Here is a 20389-nt window from a genome sequence, read left to right on the forward strand (position 1 = left end):
TCTAGCTCCGCCCCTTTCTCTCTCCTGATTTCCCCTGGGGTGAGGCTTTCTCTCTCCTCCTCCTCGCCTAATCTATTTGTTAAGTAGGGTTTCGTCGCGAGGGGGGCGGCGGAAAGGGCCGCACCGCGCAGCCGGCCACGCAGCCGCTGGCCAATGGGGGCCGGGGCGCGTGGGGCCCACGCGTCATCGGGGGGGTGGCCGGGCGAGCCGCGTGTGGAACGGGGGGACTCGGTGCGGAATGGCGAGAGTGCCCCCCGGTTTTGGATATGCGGTTGTTGAGGAGGCGTGGGATGCGTTTCTGCGCCTGTGGGCCCCGCCGCCCACCCGCCCGCCGGGGACGTGTCCAGTCTACGGTTGCGGGGAGAGGGGAGGGGAGAAGAAGGAAACCCCTGCGGCGGGGCGGGACGTGGGCTGAGCCGAAGCTATGGATGGGCTAAATGAGAAGAAGGAATTGGACGTACATTGGCTAATAGGCCAGCCCACTCTAGCGCGAGCGGTTTTTTTTTTACTTTTTTCGGATTTTCTATTAAAAACAGGGATTTTTTTACAGAGATAAATATTTAAAACTCTATTATAAATAAAAATAAATATTTTATTAATTTGTTCAGTACGTACAAAGAAAATGCTCACATTGAATTAAGAAAAGTTCAGTGTGTACTAAAAACGAGTCCATTGTATAATTGTAAATGTTTAGTGTATATTAAAATTGTTCACTATACGTTAAAGAATTGCTGATCGTGCGCTAAAAAAACTGGTCACCATGTATTAAAAAGTACAAAAGAAATGGAAAAGGAAAAAATGAAAGTAAGATAAGCAAAACAAAATCATAACAAAAAAGCTGCAGTAAAGTAGCGAGCAAGAAACAACAAGAAAAAACCCAAACTGCACCGGTCCAACTCGTCTAGGTGGTGGGTGGCGCGGCGCTACAGGGTGTGAATAGGACCCACTTCAATGAGCCTGCTCGGAGATTGTCGTATCCCCTCCCTTGTTTGCCCTTGAAAGTTCGGGTTGTGGGCTTCATAGACAGTGCCCCGCCCATCTTTTACAAAGTGTGTGTGTTTTAAAAAAAGGAGTGCGAGTGACCAGGTTTGCCCCAAAACGTTTCTCTTAAATAAATGCCCTATGTAAGGGCATAAATGAACGCCCCCAAATGTCTGCGGGCGTTCTTCGGACGTGTCCGTACCCATATACATCATTCAACCCTATACCTCATATAAGGCTGACACCGAGTCATTTCACTAGGTCATAGATTTTTTTTAAACAATGCAAAAGATCGCTAATAATAACTAAAAACTATTCTAATAAAGCCTACTCCTCGTTGTCTGAGGTGAGGTCGATGACCCCGCATAGGAGGAGTCAGCCCATCGTCATTGGCCATTGGCGCGAACTCACGAGAGTTGTCGATGTGTGACTCTTTTGGCATGGTCATCGTGCTGCTTCGTCTCCACGTCATCCTTGGACTCAAGCTCCTCGAAGAGGAAGGCACGCAGCGCCTCGTTGATGCGGAGCTCTCGGTTGACCGTGAGGGCCCTCCGCACGGAAGCGAGCACTACCTGTTTCTCGTTGACAAATTATAAGTCTGCGAGGAGCGCCACGAGGGCAGCGGCATCTGCGCTCCACCTCCAGTTGCTCCATGACCGCGCAGGGCTCGTCTAGGAGTGTGGTCGAACTTGTTGTCTCTTGCACTAAGAAGTGGTCGACCGCCCCATCAGCCGGAGCCGCGACCTCGACGGTCATTGCCTCCTCCTCCACGGGCGTCTCGTCATCCTTCGGGACATCCGCTAGCGCCATGGGGTAACCTTCCTACTCCTTCTACGAGCTCGGCTCCGGAGACCTTGTATGTTGGCTCGCCTCAATACGAGCCTGCCACCGGGCGTCCAGAACATGGACCCCCACTACGATTTCAACGCGACACATCGGCGTCAACTTCTTGTATCGCGTTATCTTCATCCACGGCATGGGGATGACAAACGGCGGATGACAAACTATGGGGCTTGGACCACGAATAGAGGTGAGAAAATGTAGAGAATGGGTTCGGAGGTAGAGTTTGGGGGGTGCCCAGCCGACTTTTTAATATCCCATTATGCTCCTCGATGCGCCTCGTCGGTTGTCATACCATGAACATGGTATGCCTGGAACAGCGAAGGTTCGTCGCGGGGTGGTGAGAGTCGATGAGACGGTCTAAATGTGGCGATGCTTCTATAATCGACCAAAGTTTTAGGTGGGATCGGGTTGTAGGACTCCAACGTGGCGGACGTTTGGAATTCCCCATGCCTCCCACAAATTTTTGGGTGGACTGTGGGGGTTTAGACGTCCAAATGGGTCCAGCCCAAGACGAGAATCTGTGTTGGAGGCCTAAAAGTGTCCATACCGTTTGATCTAAACATATATAAGAGATTTGGTGAGCCGCTTTGGAGATGTCTTAAGGCAATCCATGAGGAAATCCTCCATACCCCATGTCCACCCACCTGTTTATGAAAAACTTTATCTTTGATTTGGAGGTAACAATGGAGTGGTAGCACGGGGGGAGGCCGAAGGTTTCTAGTACGACATCGATGTTGGCTCAAAGATTAATATTCATGTAGTTGTCTCAGAGACACAATTGAGATGTGTGGTTCATGTGGTACGCATATGGGAGGATGACACTTACAAGGGCACACCATTGTCTTCAATGGCATCACTCATCCCGAGTAGTCTCGCAACTATGGCATGCAGAGAGGCTCTCAATCTCATGGGTGACCTTCATTTTTGGCTAGTATTGTGTCTGGCCTCTGACTATCCGGAGGTTACACATGGTATCCAAGGGTCGACAAAATGCTTATACGGTCAAATCCTTGAGGATATCAAGATCGATGCAACGACCGAGAGAGAATTGTCTTTAGACATGGGAGTAAGAAATCTAACACCGAGGCTCGTGATATGTCTCGTTTAACAACTAACCATTAATCGAACATCATGTTTGGTTCACGAGAGGGTGTGAAAATGGAGCAAAAGCAGACGAAACTAAGTGTTGCCACATGTGTTTTCATATTTCTTTTCGAAAGTGGAAACGAATATAGAAACCCCGGAAACAAATACTAACGGGAACAAATGGATAGCAAATATGGTGCAAACTCGGATACAGAATTGGATGTGTGTAATAACTAAAAGACCCCTTGAACCATTGAGAGAAACACAAGCAAACCAACAATAATTTAGATTGATATCACTATAATATATATATATATCGATGTTTTCCTAAGCCATTGCCATAACACCTAAAACAGCCGCACCACATGGTCACGCCTGGACACTACAACAAGGATGAGTGAGTGGCATGTGGAATGCTTTACCATTGATAGGTGTATGGCGCATATCATGTTACTGGTGGCACGGATTTGTAAAACATAGAACAGAATTAGGTTAGGTATTAGCGTTCTGGTTGTTGGACCATGATATGGGTTTATTGTGTGTCGACTTGAGCTACATAATGGATATAGATAAACGGAAAGTTCCCCTGACGGGCTCCTGTACTCGGGGTACCTAACATAAAGGGGCCCGACCTTGCTAGATACACAAGGCCCGCTAGGACCAGACTAGGAGGAAGCCCTAAGAGGTGGGGGCGACCTTCGTGCTCTCCAAGACTAGAGGGCGGCGGCGCCGTAGATGACATCTACCCCCGTGTAAACCATATACCTCTCATGTCTATAAGGGAGATCTAGGTCCTCATTCATCATCCAATCTTAGATCCAAACTCTCAGTAGTAATTCGGTACACCATTGTAATCCTCTCCATGAGGTATCCCTTCACCATGAATAACAAGAAGAAGAAGGATGTAGGGGATTACTCTTCGGAGGCCCAAACCTGGGTAAATAGTGTGTGCAGACTCCATCTCGGTACTTCTGATCTCATCATGAACCCTACCGCCAGGCCAATCCCTCACGTTAGTTGGCGCACCAAGTAATGGCGTCGTTGATTGGAGACCTAACCCGGTGCGGAGAATCAGAAGAGGACGGCAAGCTCCCGCCAGGCCAATCCCTCATGTTCGACTCTTTTGAGCTGGTCTCCAATGGATCAGGTCGACTTTTCGACATCTCGCCCTCACACCCCGTCAACCACATGTACGATGAGAACCCTAGCCCTAACCACCTCGTGTTGAAACGCGAGCGAGGCGTTGTACAGGCTCCACAAAGCCGTCAGCCCGCTCGCGAGACATCCGTGAATATGATATCCACGACGGCGGATACACGCCGAAACCAGAAACTTGGGCGACAGGCGATCTACGCAGCAGAAAACACAACCAACGAGCGACTTGCGTGGACCTAGGAAATGGTGAACTTCGACGTCGGGGATCACCTCGAGGACGTCGTCCATCCAGGCAAGCATGCCTTGGTGCTAGATCCAATCATGGGGGGTTGCTGCCTCTCATGCGTCCTAATGGATGGAGGCCACGACCTCAATATTATCTTCACTAACACCCTAGAGAAGATGAATATCTCAGTGTCTAGCCCACATAGGTCGGACGTACGTGTGGTTTCATGGGGTGGTGTCGGGACGCCCAATGTCTCCCCTGCGGTAGATCGAGATCGTGGTCATCTTCAGAGACGAGCACAACTACCGAAGCAAAATCGTACAGTTTAGGTCGCTCCCTTTCAGAGCGGCTAGCACATGATCTTGGGCAGGCCTGCATATGTGAAATTCATGGCGGTCCCATCCTACGCCTATCTACAGCTAAAGATGCCGGGCTCGAATGGCACAAATACCTTACGGGGGAGCTCAAAAGGCCTACGAAGCTGAGGTTGCCAACGTGGAACTCGATGAGGCCGCCTTGGCCTCCGCCGAGCTCGCCAAGATAAGGAAACGGATAGGGTCATTAGAGCCGAGCTCCCATAGAAACCAAGGTCAGGCCGTGCTCTTGCCAGCCAAACAAATAAAGAAATTCTAGAAACCGACCTCATGTCATAGGATTTTGCCTTAATCCCTTCAAAACATGTAACCAAGTGTTAGTTACCAAATGAAGTAACACAAGTGTTGTAAGTTATGAATCTCATAAGAAGACGCTAACTAGTCAATAATATTGTCTAATCAGCCAAACCAAACACTAGTCATGGCTACCATTATTTGTTGTCGTTTCCTTAGCCAAGGTAGTCATCCTTTCTTGGGATTTTACTGGGCCGTGCACGCGTGTTGATGAAGCGGAGATTCGTGCGTGCCTTGCCGGGCTCTATGTTAGTATCAGTCTCAATAAACTCATTATTGTAGAATCCGATAGCTCTTTTGTGCTCTCTTTTCTTGCAAATAATTTTCTTGTCAGATCTCTTTTGTTGATCTTAAGTGGGAAGCACGGAGCATTATGAAGCTTATAAATAATCTCAAGATCGTTAAGATCAAACGCTAGACAAACATGGCAGCTTATGAGATCGCCAAATTTAGGTTTGACAATAGGTCGGACGGTCTTCTTTACTGCTCCCTCCGTCACGGTTTAGTAGGCGCGCTTGCAAATTCTCTGGGACCTAGATGGTTATCTATTGGTTGTGAGATGGGCTAAGAAATAGCATTCACACTACGCATGCATATAAAAATAGTATATCGGAGTACTAATAGCTACTAGAAATAAATGCAATGCGCCCTAAACCTTGTCTATTATGGAAACGCACGCAAATTTAACTGTGCCTTCTAAACTGTGACGGAGGGACTATAGTGTTTTGACCCGCGTGGCGTATTCTTTAATGAACGATTGTAAGCATGTTTTAAGCTGATTAATATATGAGGGTGTTTTTTTTAAAGTAGCAACATAAGCATTGTCATAGGCTCACAATGCATAATTCGTGCATCCAAAAGAACCCTCAAAGCTTGGGGAGCAACTTATATTTGCACATACATATAATGCATGAAAATCTGACAAAATAACACATATTTGTGCGTTCTTGACACGAACGACACGATAAAAATGTGTTATTTTGTCAATTTCACCATTGTACATGGTACGCTTAGACTTGGCGCATCAAACTTACCGATGCACTAGCTGTCTTTGATTAAATAAAGTTACCGAAGTTTCAAAAAGTATATTATCTCACATTTTCATGTTTTTCTGAACTTTTTTCCTTTTTTGCAGATTTGCAGAAGAAAGAAATGACAAATAAAACCGCCCGACCGCAACCAGGAAGGTACTGTAGACACGACAGGGGATATTTGGTCGATTTCGAGAAACCAGCGCAGCAAAACCCTCCAAAAATCCACCAAAACCCTAGAGTATTGCACGCCAGATCCCCTCTCCTCTCCTCCCGGCCACCTCTCCCCATCCCCATTCCCCCCACGGCCAAGGGAAAATGGCGCCGTCCACCTCGTCGGCCTCCGCCCTCCTCCACCTCCCAGGCCTGCCTCCCCGTGGACCCCATAGAGGCGGGTGCCGGAACCAGCCGCGGCGGCCGCGCCATGCGGCCGTGCGGTGCTCCTTCGCGTTCGCGCCCGTGGAGACGGCGAGGATAAAGGTCGTTGGCGTGGGAGGCGGCGGCAACAACGCCGTCAACCGCATGATCGGCAGCGGCCTCCAGGTAGTGCGGTGCCCCTTGCTTGGACCCCCTCCCCTCCCCCCGCGGAACCGGGGTTGCTTTCTGTCCCGTGCTCGGCGTGTAGATCCATTTCATAGTCTGATTTGAAATTCGAACTTAGCAAGTGAACGAGTTAATCCGCGGCATTGTGTCCGTGCTCTGAATCCATTTCCCGAGGCCACCGCTCGTAATGCGCTTTAGTTCAGCATACGAGTCTATGTAGGCTGATGTGAAGGTGTGTGTATGCGTACTACACTGTTCCCTAATAAACAACGAAATGTGTGCTTATAGATTGGAAATTATTCCTTGCCTCCTTAGAAGCATCCAGGGGAGTCTTAAAGCAGTATAATTCGACAGTAATGATGACTGCACATTCCTTGTCTGATTTCTCAAATACTGATGACTGCATTATACAATTTCAGGGTATCGAGTTCTATGCTATAAACACAGACTCCCAGGCTCTTGTGAATTCCCAGGCGCAGCATCCGCTACAAATTGGAGAACAATTGACTCGTGGGCTGGGTAATACTTTCTGTTTTCTTATGAAAGAATGCTGTCTTTACAGATATTTTCCTGTTAAAGGCGCCACCTCTAATGCAAACTTGTGTTGATGCCCTGCAAAATAGAACAAAAAACAAACAGTATACCAGATGACACATGGCTACTGACTGTAACTTCCATTGCAAATAGCAAATATGTTAACTAGACTGACTTATGTTCGTGCAAACAGGTACTGGTGGAAATCCTAATTTGGGAGAACAGGCTGCCGAGGAATCGAAGGAAGTGATAGCCAATGCCCTCCGAGATTCGGACCTTGTCTTCATAACAGCTGGGATGGGAGGGGGTACTGGCTCCGGTGCTGCTCCAGTTGTTGCCCAGATAGCAAAGGAAGCCGGTTATCTTACTGTTGGTGTTGTCACCTACCCATTCAGCTTTGAAGGACGCAAGCGCTCTCTACAGGTATGTATTTGAACCTGAATATAAATCATTTTTGGTGTCCTGTTGAACAATATTTGGTAATTTTGATTAAGGTTGGAATGACTTTTGCATACATCACTTCTTTTTTATCACATAGAAGACTGCTATGCAAACACCAGCTACAAGAGTTAGCCCTACCTCTTGCAATGTCATTTTCAGTCCTTACAGTAGTCTTAGCGTCAGTCCCCTAATGCTGCTGTATACAATTTGTTGCTATTTGTTTTGTGAAAATACCCCTAAAACACATTTGATTATTAACTACCCATCATCTGCTGATATGGATTCATTTGATTGCTAGTCATTGGAATTTCTGTTTGCAGTGCTTGGTATTTGTTTTGGACCACTCCTGCTTAAGTAGCCTTTGTTTTTCTCTAGTTTTTTAAATTTCTTACCACGTCAGGCACTCGAAGCATTGGAGAAGCTGGAAAGAAGTGTTGACACTCTGATTGTGATCCCAAATGATCGGTTGTTAGATATTGCTGATGAGAATATGCCCTTGCAAGACGCGTTTCTCCTTGCAGATGATGTCCTTCGGCAGGGTGTCCAAGGAATATCAGACATTATCACGGTAGGTTTTGCCCTTCTCTATGCTGCAGTTACTTAGTTGTGACTAGCACAATGTACATGTGTTTTTGCTATGGTTAAAAACAACACTGTATGCTTAAAAAGATTGTTTTTGCTATTGTTAAAAAACAATACTGTATGCTTAAAATGATTTTTAGTTCCAAGTTTTCCCTCATTCCAACCAGCTGTGACAAATTCAACATGTGGTGTAAGCCACACATGAATAGATCGCCATGACCAATTGACATCTTCATAGTAGTAAGATGACATAATACTTATCTGAAACTCTGCAGATACCTGGGCTCGTGAATGTTGATTTTGCCGATGTGAAAGCTGTGATGAAAAATTCTGGAACTGCCATGCTCGGCGTTGGTGTTTCTTCCAGCAAAAACCGTGCCCAAGAAGCTGCCGAGCAGGCAACTCTTGCCCCTTTGATAGGGTCGTCCATTGAGGCAGCTACTGGTGTCGTGTACAATATCACCGGCGGGAAGGACATCACTCTGCAAGAAGTGAACAAGGTGTCTCAGGTGTGTGTGTACGACTCCTTACTGTTATCTTTGAATAATCTTTGAAGAATTGGCCATGAGAACGTCGAGAATATTTAGGTGGTTGACATGGATGGGATGTACTGTTCAACTGCTTTGGAAGTAACCACCACTCATCCCCTTTCTGCAGATCGTGACAAGCTTGGCTGATCCCTCGGCCAACATAATTTTCGGAGCTGTGGTCGACGACCGTTATAACGGCGAGATCCACGTGACCATCATCGCAACAGGATTTCCGCAGTCCTTCCAGAAGTCCCTTCTGGCTGATCCGAAGGGAGCACGGATACTGGAGGCGAAAGAAAAAGCGGCTAGCCTCACAACGGCTGCTGCGGTGCAACAACCTGCGGCGGCCGTCCCGACATGGTCCCGGAGGCTCTTCTCCTGAACGCTGTTCAGCAGGCAAACAACCTTGCGATTGTGAGGCTGTGGTTCTCACTTCCTCGAGGCAGTAGAGAGTTTTAGCCGGTGTTATTCTTTTTGGCTGTGTAAACACTCGGAAAACTAGTTTCGCGTAGTGATTAGGTTCTCGCCTAGTGTATGTATTGCTCAGACACTTGACTCGGTTGTTTTAGAAAGTGTTCTGTTCGTTTATAGCTTTGGCAACCCCAGGGCTCGCCTGTTGCATTTTGTGGGTTTGTGTATGAGCATGTGTTCGATTGTTGAATTCAGCTAGATTCTGCGTGTTAGTGTATCCACGTTCTTGCTCGAAAACGAGGGGACTACGGAAATTGTCAAACTCTTTCAAATTTCATCCGTCTTTTCTAGTAAGGAAGCTACAAATAAGGCAATGATAATCCTACACCTACGAAGACTAACGTAAATCTCTTACGTAACCTTCCATCAATACTTCTCTCCCCCTTGATCTCTAACCTCAATATTAACATGCCAGCTGTCTAATTACGTAACAATTACGTTAAACCATTCGTAGGTGTAGCATTGCCCATAAGGCAACTATGAATTCTCATGGAGAGTTTGATCCAGTATCATATGGTGTGCGTACCCACCTATTTATATTGCCAAAATAGAGATGCTAAAATGCTGTCGACATACATGAGACTTATCTATTAGATCAAGAAAACCAGTCATGTCCAAGCAACATCCATCCATGTCCTGCCTGCAATACAACTCTTTTTTTGAGGGAATGCAACACAACATTTTTTTGATTTTTTTTGAGGGGGTTTTATCGATGAGAATACATGCAGCACAGGTGCTCAACACCGGACAAGAAAGTAGGAGTATCTCGTATTGCGTCGTGCCGCCTTTTTTTTTAGGCAAGCCTCTGGCATTTGCTCCCCGGTAGTAGTATCACCGGGCCAAGAAGCCCACAGGGTTGCCCGGCCGTGAGCCCTTTGCCTCGGCCTTTTCCACCTACTTGCGGCTGCGCGGAGGGGAGGCTCGCACCTCCCGGGATATTAGTCCCACCTCGCTCCTCGATGTCTACGGCGCTAGGAGGGAGCAGTATATAAGGAGGACCAGGCCTTCCATTCGAAAGCACGCAGCTGCGCAGCGGGCACAAAGCGAACTATTCTTTCGCCTTTTACTAAAGAATACCGTGTGCACACTGCAATTAGCAGCATACGCTAATTTTTGAAGGGGATTCTCCTTCATTGGAGGGCCCCACAATTCAATTTTAAAATTTTGCAATTTGCAATTCGAACTTTGGATGAATGGATGCGGAGCTCTGCTTCGTGCCCGAAATAGTCCTCTCTAACAGAGCTTTAGAAAATTTGCTACCTTAAATCATGGAAAACGTTTGCTGCTAGGTGCTGGACGCACAAAACGTCGTTCTCCAGTAGTTTGGTTCCCTTTATATGGGTTCTCCGGTACTTTGGTTGCCTGTATACGGGTTTTGTCATCGTGAACGACGGGGTTTGGCTTTATGCCGACGGTCTTCGTTTCCTCAAACATGTTGAGCGCGCCAAAACAACATGTCTAGGTCGCAAAGATCTGGCGGGACGGCGCCGGAGCCCGACGGGACCGCCCCTTCCTCCCCTCGCCGTGGGCCGCCGCCGCCTAAGCTCAGGCGCACCGCAGCCAAGCACGCCACGAAGGTGATGTTGTGGGGGTCGCTGAAGTACATCATCTGCTCGATCCCGAGCTCCAGGCTCGCCCCGCCCTCAAAGCTGAGCGTGATGGTCTGCATGTCGACACCCTTCAGGCCGGTGAAGTTGTAGATATACTAGTAAACGCCCGTGCGTTGCTACGGGCTATACTGTATATAAATGATTCAGACAAATTATTGATATTGAAACTTATTTCTCTCTCATACACCAATCTTAAGGTCGACGGCAGGTTCCTGCGATCTAGTGTAGCATAAACATGGCCATATTGGAGGGCTATACTGTATATAATAAAGGGGATGTATTTTCACTGTATGTATGATACACTTTTATGATACACTGTATGAAAAATGTAACAATGCGACAGTCCAGGCTCCCACAAATCCAGACCGTATTGGAGAGAAAAATGTCTAAACTATGAACCCTGTTATCTCCAACACGCATACCCAACATAAAAACTCCACCCCATGACACACCCTTATGTTTTCCTGTCGGACCCTTCCCTTCCGCTCGGTTTTCGCCGTAGTGAGACATTTCTTGCTGGAGCCCTCTCCTTTAAAACGGGATGACGCCCACCTCACATTCGCCATCGCGGCCTCCCTCCTTCACACCATACTTCCCCACGGAGGGATTGCATTTAGACGTCGAAAAAAATCGATGGCAAGGGAGTCATGGAGGAAGGGTAGAGAACGAACCGGTGAAAGCCAAAAAAACCTGTGTACAATGTTCGCTCCGCCTGGGTCATAGAGGAGTCCCCCTGGTAGAGGAGTTTGGGGAGAAGAGGACGTCGACGCAAGGACACGTCGGGAGGATCGCAAGGAAGGCACACTGGTAGAGGAGATCAGGGAGAAGAGGACGACAGCGCGAGGACGTGGGATTATCGCGAGGAGGGCAGGCGATGGGAGGATTGCGTTCACATACACATTAATGGGCCAGCCTAATGCTGTGATGTGATGATGTCAAAGGTGGGCGAAATATAGGAGTGGTAGGATGAGGTGGAGTGAGGCGAGACTATCAACTAAGACATTAGTAGTAGAGATTACTGAGAGTTGGTATAACATACATAATCCTTATGGAAAAATGTTAGGTTGAATCTTTGAATAAGCGAATCTATCTTGTAAACTCCATTATAGACCATGCATACACATTATTCTCCAAAAGAACGGGTGTAGATTATTTGAAGGAGGTTGATATCACATAGACCATAGTCCTTGTGTAGTCTTGCATTGAAAGATATAGGTATGTAAGACAGTTGGCTTGGAATGAAATAGATAATTAAATAGAAAAGAGAAGAACTGAAATGAGGTAGAACTTCCAGTAGGGTCACATTTCATTACTCAGACTAACCAAGAGTTTCAGAACCGAGTTCTTGGAGCTCATTGTCTTTGAGGTCATCATTCTTTATAATCTAAAACGTGAACATTTGGTTGGTAAAGAACATTACGTGTTAAATATGACATGTTATAGCAAGCCTAATATCAGGACCACCTCTCATGGGCACAATCAACTTCCTAAATCCTCTTTTTTTATCAGATGCATAATGCACATCACTTACCAAGGAAGATTTTAGCCTCTTCAACATAACAATCGCCATCCCTTGTCAAAGCTCACACCAAAATAACTGCACGTGTAATCATTCTATCCTTTGATTGATAGACTGACAATAAGTACACAAAAGATAGGAGCTACTCACATTCAAACTTCTTCCACAAGCTCGTTGATGGTCACGCCCCTTCAACATGTTCACACATAGTGAGTCAAAAAATAATATTCCTCCAACCAGCCCATACAGAATGCCTCAAATTGCCATGATAAAACAAATCCAGATTGCATTATTCATTGAAATGATAAAAAAAATGAAAACATCTCAAACCAATATGTATGTAGAACCGGAAATTATATCTTATGTATCAAAACGAGTATACAACCTTCCAAAAAGCGAAGGAGGACCATACATAATACAATACTCCTTTCCGGTGCTTTACGTCGCCCGCCTCCCAATGCATCCCTGGTTATCTCCATGACCTACAGGAGGTGCTTCACCTACATCACAAATTTGAGATAGAAATCCCTTCTTCATTTCGAGATCCCAACACTATCAAGCTAATACAAAGATCCATTAGAAGTGTGAACGCACCAACGTCTCCGGGTATGCATGGACCGTACGGGTAACTAATTTGGGAAACGTAGGCGGCGATGCTGGCATGGCCAACGGCACATGATGCATCTATAGTGAGACCGGCGGCGGCCAGCAGCACCGTGGCGGCCCAATTCGATAAGCCCGGCGGTCGAGTACCTGGAAGGCCAGTAGCCCACGCACACGACGTTGGCAAAGTAGCTCGGGATGGCAGCGGCGAATCGCTGGGTCACCCGTGTGAGTGACCTCGAGGCGTCGTTGGCGTGAAGGGGAGCATGTTTCCACTGTCGCAGATCTCCCATGCGACATCAATGGTCGACAGCATCGGCCTCTCTCGATGGACCAGATCTTCCCTATCGCGGTATTCGGGGGAGAGGGGGTAGGCAGTGCCAAACAGCGGAGGGAGAGACTTCACCTGGCAGGTTCTTGAGCGGTTTGCCAGTTCTTTTTTTTCAAGGATAGCTGAATGCCCTTGCGTTGCTATGGGACATTCAAGATACTACCTCTCTCTCAATTTACAGGGCGTGCGCGTGTCCTTAGATCGTCAATTTGATCAACCTAATACAAGTCATATATTATAAAAAATATAACAATATAAACTTCAGATGTTCTATTTTCAAACTGTGTAATTTTTATGTTATATAATTTATATTAAGGTGATCAAATTAGTAACCTAGGTATACGCGTAGGACTTGTAAACTGAAACGGAGGTAGTATTTATATTGATCAATACTAGAAGGTTATTAATTCTACTTCACAAACTTCGACAATGCATGCACATTTTAATTTTCGATCAAAAAACAAAGGTAACAAACTCCTATAACAGTGGATAAAATACAAGAAATCAGTCTAACTGAAAATACCACATCTACCTTAGAACGTCTATAATATCAATTAAGAAGTCTGCTACAAAACTTACTAACAGGTGGAAAAGGGGCAGCTAGTATCTCTCCAGCAAACAAAATCATACGATACAAAATAGATTGCCTACAGTCAATAAAATAGTAGTAGGGCATCTGAACAAAAAAATACATAGGGAAAATGGAACATGTCGTTTCGAAGATTACATCAATCCTGTCAATGTTAACCACTATACTGAAGATAGGCCATAATGGCCACATGACCATCTGCACTGTACTGATAACAGAACTGCGTGTCTTCATTGCTATCATTATAGATTAACATATTTAACTGTTTCAGCATAAAGGTTCCATAATGCCAGGGTAAATTCAAGAATCTTCACACGCACTTAATAGACCATGTAATAGCATGTTGAAACCTACGCAGGAAAAGCATGGTTCCGAGATACTTAAGTCTCGAGGTCAGTCCAGTCTTACCACGAAAATGAAAAGACCAAATGATGTCTGGTGCAGCTCCCTATTCATCAGTAGAGAATCCTTCAATTTATTTACATGAAGATTCTTATTGGGCATGGCTGCATCAATCCGAGTATATATATCTGGATGATTGATTCCACACATGTGGAGCAGATATTGGAGATTATTAAGATTCTAGCTTATTCCAAACTTTATTTATTTTTATCCCAGTTCTAGACTTCTAATGTCTGTGAAAGAAGAAAATCTTGACTGGAACACAAAATGGCAACAATAAGAAAAAGTTATCACCGGAGCAATGCAGTTAAGAGTTTCGGATACCTTTCAGAAAGAAGTGACATATATTAGCATATTTTATCAGAACAATTCAATCTGCAAATTAGCAAACATGGACATTCCAGTGCATAGTAGTACGAAAAAGGTGAAAAACAAGTGAACTGTGACACAATGTAATAGTTGAATCAACAAGGACATGTTAGAATACGAACATATTGGAGATGAGAATTCCATTGACCTCTTGTTGGACTCTTCAAATCAGATCACTGATGGCGCTTCCAGCAGCGAGGCTTCCCCACGGCAAGGCATCTTTCTAGCTATTGTAGCTCTGGAGGATTATGCCATCAGTAGATAATCTACCAGGACCTAAGGCTTCTCCATCCGGCCACGGCTGCAGCCGCGTCCACATCGCCGTGGATGCTCCGCCATATCCGCCTGGACGAGCGCAGGCTCTTCATTACCAACCTCTTGTTTAGCCACGATGCCACGGTGGCCACCAGGCGGCTTGAAGCCACAAACGACATGCTTGAGCACACATCGCGATGTTGGGGGCCACACCAGACAGCGACACCATGCAACGCGTCATGGCGACGTTCATGGAGGCGTTGGCGCGATGCTAGCTCCCGGCATGGGCTGGCCTGTGCAGGGCACTGCTCCTACCCCGTGCGGTGCCCACGCCACCATCGCACCCTATACCATGCAATCAAATTGGCAGATAGAGTGCAAAATAATGGAACAAAATTGACAGAAAGATGAACAATGTGCAAGTAGCAACCTCAAAATACGAGGACTACTCGTTTTGAAGTTTCAGAAGAGTTGATCTCAGAAAACTTCAATTGAACGCAAGGCCGAGTAGCAATGTACCCGGATCAGCAGCCTGATTTTTAGATGGTGTAGCTGGCAAATCTTCAAATCTAGTCCCTAAGAAGGAAATCAAGAGCCGATCATGAAGATTATATACAGAGCTTCCAGAAATCACACATTCACCTACATCCAAAATGAAGCCTCCACCTGCCACTCTTATAGTGTCCCAAAGGCAGTATGTAAGGCAGCGGAATGGATGATCAAATCATAAAACACAATCTAGTATTTACCAACAATTCAGTATCCTGCACGTCGGACTGGATCTCAGAGAGCCTCTGCTTCATCTTGTCTGCTTAGATCTCACCATGTAAGACGAAACCAACAACAGCGAATAGAAATAGGCACGAGAAGAGAGGGTGGTGATCTTGGCGAAGACCTCGCAGACACAGAGTCGCAGTACTGGCGCTCGTAGCCCTGGAACACCTCGCTGCTTATGATTGCTCTTCTTGATCGCCTTTCATGGCATGTATTAAAGATAAATGGTAGCTAACCAGATCTAGCCGCTGTCACCGCCGAGAGGAGGTTGAGTAGTCAGTCGTTTGCGTAGGTGAAAGCTGCTATGTACGTCCTTGATCCATTGCCCGCCGTACAGGATCGACCCATGCACTTGAGACAATATTGGGCGCGCATCGGAGCAGACTTCATGGCTATGTCCCGGATCCACCGCCCCCTGTCCTGCTTGACCCATCCACAGGAATCAACACCGGACACACCGGCTCGTCGTCGATGCCGACGAGCTGTTTCATTGCGAGGTCAAGGGGGGCCGCGGAAGGGCCGCACTGGTGCCTGTGCTACGCGCTACTTGCTAGCGGCGTCAACTTGGAAGGGGCGGCTAGGGTTTGAACACGGAGGAGGAGACACGTCTTGCGTGGATTTTTCGTTGCTTGCGTGCGTGGGTATGACGGTTTTGCTGATTCTTTTGCCGGGTCGCATGGGGATGGGACCACGTAATTAAGAAGAACGAATCACGTTTGGGGTGGAACGTACGCAGGGAAAACCAATAGCGCACGGGAGGGAGGCTCGACGAAGTAAGACGGGAAACGGAACGCTGCGTTTCTTTTAGGTATTATTATTATTATTATTATTATTATTATTATTATTATTATTATTATTATTATTAGAGAATTAGAGATTAGAGATTATTTGTTTCTTGAAAATTTATTATTTGTTTGCTAAAGCAAATTGCATTAATGAGAGAGATCCGTTGATTTGGCTAAGGTAGGAAAGAATCTATTATTTGTTTGCTAAAGCAATTTGCATTAATGGGAGAGCTCCATTGATTTGGCTAAGGTAGGAAAGAATCTATTATTTGTTTCCCAAAGCAAATTGCATTAATGAGAGAGATCCGTTGATTTGGCTAAGGTAGGAAATAATCTATTATTTATTTGCTAAAGCAAACTGCATTAATGGGAGAGATCCGTTGATTTGGCTAAGGTAGGAAAGAATCTATTTTTGTTTCCTAAAGCAAATTGCATTAATGAGAGAGATTCGTTGATTTGGCTAAGGTAGGAAAGAATCTATTTTTTGTTTCCTAAAGCAAATTGCATTAATGAGAGAGATTCGTTGATTTGGCTAAGGTAGGAAAGTTAGATCTGTGATTTTTTTTCATTAGGAAAGTGTTGAAAATAAACCGTACCGGACTACCAACTCCTCTATTAGGTTTTCTTTTCGCTGGTTAATTTTCATAGGTTTTTTGCTGGATTGTCTTGGGTGCGATCGGAGGTTAGGCCCTGGATTGCGTGGGGCGGGTGGGCGCTTCGGTACGTGATTTTTTCGGTTCATGGCGGCTCAGTGTGAGGTGGGACGAGGTACCAAAAAAACCATGGAAGGTGGGACGAAAAAAACCCTGAAAGCGAGACTACCAACTGCTCCATTAGGAGTAGAGATGAATACGTGCGTAGGAATCACAATAAGAAGATATTTCAGCAAGGAGCTTCACATGGGTTTAAAAATTCAACCAGCAGGTATAGTAGTAAAAAGAAAACGATCAGGCTGTAGAATTCAGTAAGGAGCCTCACATCCTACCTGTCTCAAGCGGCCGGCGGAGGTGGACAGAAGAAAATACATACAAACCCATCCAATCCAAAGATTTTTTTTAGGGACAATCCAAAGACTTGAGAAAGTACGGGGCATTTGGTGTCTTTTTCTTTCTTTGAAAAAAGACGTGATTTAATCTGGTCGTTGGATGGAGAATGGACGCAGCGGAGCAGGGACGGGAGCATTGCCTACGGTGAGCAGAGAGCGGGCTCGGAGTTGCACTGGACCACCATGGAGATCTTCTCCACGGCATTCGATCCCCACTCCCGCATCATTCGATCCCCTCTCCCTCGCCGCCGCCGCCGCCGCCTTCCGGCGCGCCAACATCGCTGCCATGCTCCGCCTCCGGGGCTGCATCCTCCCCCATCTCCTCTCATCTCCCTCCACCTCCCTCCACCGCCTCCTCCTCTCCGCGGCCGCGGCCGCGCCTGCCGTTTCTCCGAGCCCTAGCTTCGCCGTGGAGGAGTACCTCGTCGCCACCTACGGCCTCACCCCAGCGCAGGCCCGCAAGGCCTCCCCCAAGATCTCCCACCTCAAGTCCCCAGCCAACCCCGACGCCGTCCTCGCCTTCCTCGCCGGCCTCGGCCTCTCCGGCGCCGACGTCGCCACTGTCGCCCGCAAGGACCCCAAGTTGCTCTGTGCGGGCGTGGAGAGAACCCTGGCCCCCAACGTCGCGGGGCTCATCAGCCTCGGCCTCTCGCGTTCTGACATCGCGCGCCTCGCATCGCTCACCGGCGTCACTTTCCGCTGCAGATCCATCATCGCCGGCCTGCACTACTGCTTGCCCCTCTTCGGGTCCTACGAGAACCTCCTTCGAGCCCTCAAGAGCGGCTCCGTTCTCTCCTCCGACCTCCAGCGGGTGGTCAAGCCCAATGTCACCTTCCTGCGGGAGTGCGGGCTAGGTGCTTGCGATATTGCCAAGCTCTACGCACACCATCCCTGCTCGGCATCAGCACCCAACGCATCCGGACAGCAGTGGCGCGCGTCGAAGGTTTTGGTGTAGACCGTGAATCTGGGATGTTCAGACATGCGCTGCAAGTCGTTGCATTCCTCAGCGAGGAGAAAATCACCACCAAGGTAGAGCACTTGAAGAAAATGTTCAGGTGGTCGGATGCCGAGGTGGGCATTGCTTTTTCTTACGCTCCAACGTTGCTAGTGACGAGTAAGGAATCGCTGCAGCACAGGTCCAAGTTCTTCATCTCCGAGGCGGGGTTTGAACCGGCATACATTGCTCGTCGTCCGGCAATGCTCACGTACAGCTTGGACGGCCGCGTCAGACCCCGGTACTATGTTGTAAAGTTTCTCAAGGAAAATGGATTGCTAAATCACGACCGGGACTGCTATACAACACTCATTATCAGTGAGAAAAAATTTGTGGAGAAGTTCATATGCCCTCACCTGGAAGCTGCACCACACCTTGCTGAAGACTATGCAACTGCTTGCAGAGGGGAAGTGCCCGCCAGCTTCATATTTGCATGAACCAACAATTCTGACTTCTATGTAGAATCCAGATCACTATGTAATTCTAACTTCTACATGTAGATTGCATAATCTTAATTGCTATGCACTCCCTTCGTCCCAAAATAAGTGACTCAACTTTGTACTAAAGTTAGTACAAAGTTGAGTCACTTATTTTGGGACAGAGGGAGTAATTCTGAAGCCAATTATGATTCAGTCATTTTTTAATATGGAGTAGATTTATGTGGCTTTCTAAAATATATCTTTGATGATGCATTTGTTTCTCCCTTTTACCGTTCTATCAGAGGATTACATTATACAGTATATTTGAGCTTATACTTCATGTTCGTCATGGGAGAGTTGCTGCTTCATAAATATCCATAAATGTTTCATTATTTACCATTTTGCGAATTTCAGTTCCCATCACAGTTGTTTTGACTTTCTGGATCACTGACTGCAAAGTTGGGTGTGCGTAAACCACAAGCTGTGCCACTTCAAAGGTCAGATATGGGAGAGGCATGGCTGATTGAGAGGGGGCAGCTGGAAGAGCTGGCGATCCAACAGCCTGGAACAACAGCGCCTCAAGCTTTCACTGAAGGTATTTGTGTTTTTGTCAAGTCGTTCTTACAAAAATCAAAGAAGTTTTCGGAATATGAAGCAAGTTAGTTGCGATGATTACCGAGATCTTGTTCAGTTCCTTTCAAACTATGCCCATTTTTTTTTAGAAAAACCTTGCTGTTGTACTTGCAGGTAGAGGATATTGTCTGTGCAATGGTATAGTCTTGCCTAAGGAAACTCATGTCAGGTACTTCATAATCTAGAGACCTTTAGTTTCTCCTTTTTTTTCATGTCTACCCATAAACACGTGTACATTCTCACAAAAAAAAGGTGCCTGCATTTACCAAAACAAACTGTGAGCTGCATTAGCTTCAGTCTCATCACTGAATTCATTGGTGCCTCACTTCATTTCGTGAATTTTGCAGTCTGGTGAATTAGTGATTAATTCACATGGCCTGTTAGTACAGAACTAAATATCCGTAGAAAACATGTGAACTATCCGAAATAACTTACTCCAATGTTATAAATGAGGTAAACTTTGATAGCTGCAGCTGGGCATGCAAAGAAAACGTGACTTGTCGATTTCTTTTTATTTAATCACTAGTAAGCGGCACGTGCAACGCACGTCTTAACAAATATAAATATTAATACCCACTGTATTATTGGAGATTGTACATTTTCACTATAATTATATATATTTTGTTAATTTCAATAACAATCAGGCACACAATGTTGAGACAGTACTATCTAAAATACATCACACACACTTAAATATTAGAAATATCTTACGCTAAAAATCATTTGTTTGAAACAAATGCTCCAATAAATATTTTCACCCATTGTTTAGATCATACATAGTGTTGTGGATACCCTACCGGTGCAAGGTTCAAATCATGAAAGAGGCATACCTTTACACATTCCAGCAAATGATATCGAAAGAATGAACTTACAGTCACATATACCATTACAATAACAGAAATTCAGCAGAAATCACCATTCAACTAATAAACAGCAATGCGCCCCACCTAACAAATGCTATTAGAAATCA

General features: G+C 46.2%; 1 protein-coding gene, 1 non-coding gene and 1 pseudogene across 2 annotated transcripts; all 3 read left to right on the forward strand.

Annotated features, from left to right (window-relative positions):
• Positions 1 to 6201: 6201 nt before the first annotated feature.
• LOC119356671 (cell division protein FtsZ homolog 1, chloroplastic-like) lies at positions 6202 to 9225 on the forward strand. The gene is made up of 6 exons (XM_037623652.1): positions 6202 to 6533; positions 6953 to 7052; positions 7261 to 7490; positions 7909 to 8076; positions 8366 to 8599; positions 8748 to 9225. Exons 1-6 carry the CDS (start codon positions 6309 to 6311, stop codon positions 9000 to 9002), a joined length of 1212 nt encoding a protein of 403 aa, XP_037479549.1. The 5' UTR covers positions 6202 to 6308; the 3' UTR covers positions 9003 to 9225.
• An 889-nt stretch (positions 9226 to 10114) lies between these two features.
• Positions 10115 to 10233, forward strand: LOC119359834. Its single transcript, XR_005172683.1, has one exon. It is a non-coding gene; the product is annotated as a U5 spliceosomal RNA (small nuclear RNA).
• Positions 10234 to 17589: 7356 nt separating this feature from the next.
• On the forward strand, positions 17590 to 18895 carry LOC119356672 (annotated as a pseudogene).
• The last annotated feature ends 1494 nt before the right edge of the window (positions 18896 to 20389 follow it).

The sequence above is a fragment of the Triticum dicoccoides genome, chromosome 2A (assembly GCF_002162155.2).
Source record: "Triticum dicoccoides isolate Atlit2015 ecotype Zavitan chromosome 2A, WEW_v2.0, whole genome shotgun sequence".
Lineage (NCBI taxonomy): Eukaryota > Viridiplantae > Streptophyta > Magnoliopsida > Poales > Poaceae > Triticum > Triticum dicoccoides.

Bases quoted from the DNA above. Each gene is read 5' to 3' on its own strand.
- LOC119356671 (XM_037623652.1), top strand. From the start codon at position 6,309: ATGGCGCCGTCCACCTCGTCGGCCTCCGCCCTCCTCCACCTCCCAGGC. The intron at 8,077-8,365 runs GTAGGTTTTGCC...GAAACTCTGCAG, and splicing joins GAATATCAGACATTATCACG to ATACCTGGGCTCGTGAATGT. The intron at 8,600-8,747 runs GTGTGTGTGTAC...CCCTTTCTGCAG, and splicing joins AAGTGAACAAGGTGTCTCAG to ATCGTGACAAGCTTGGCTGA.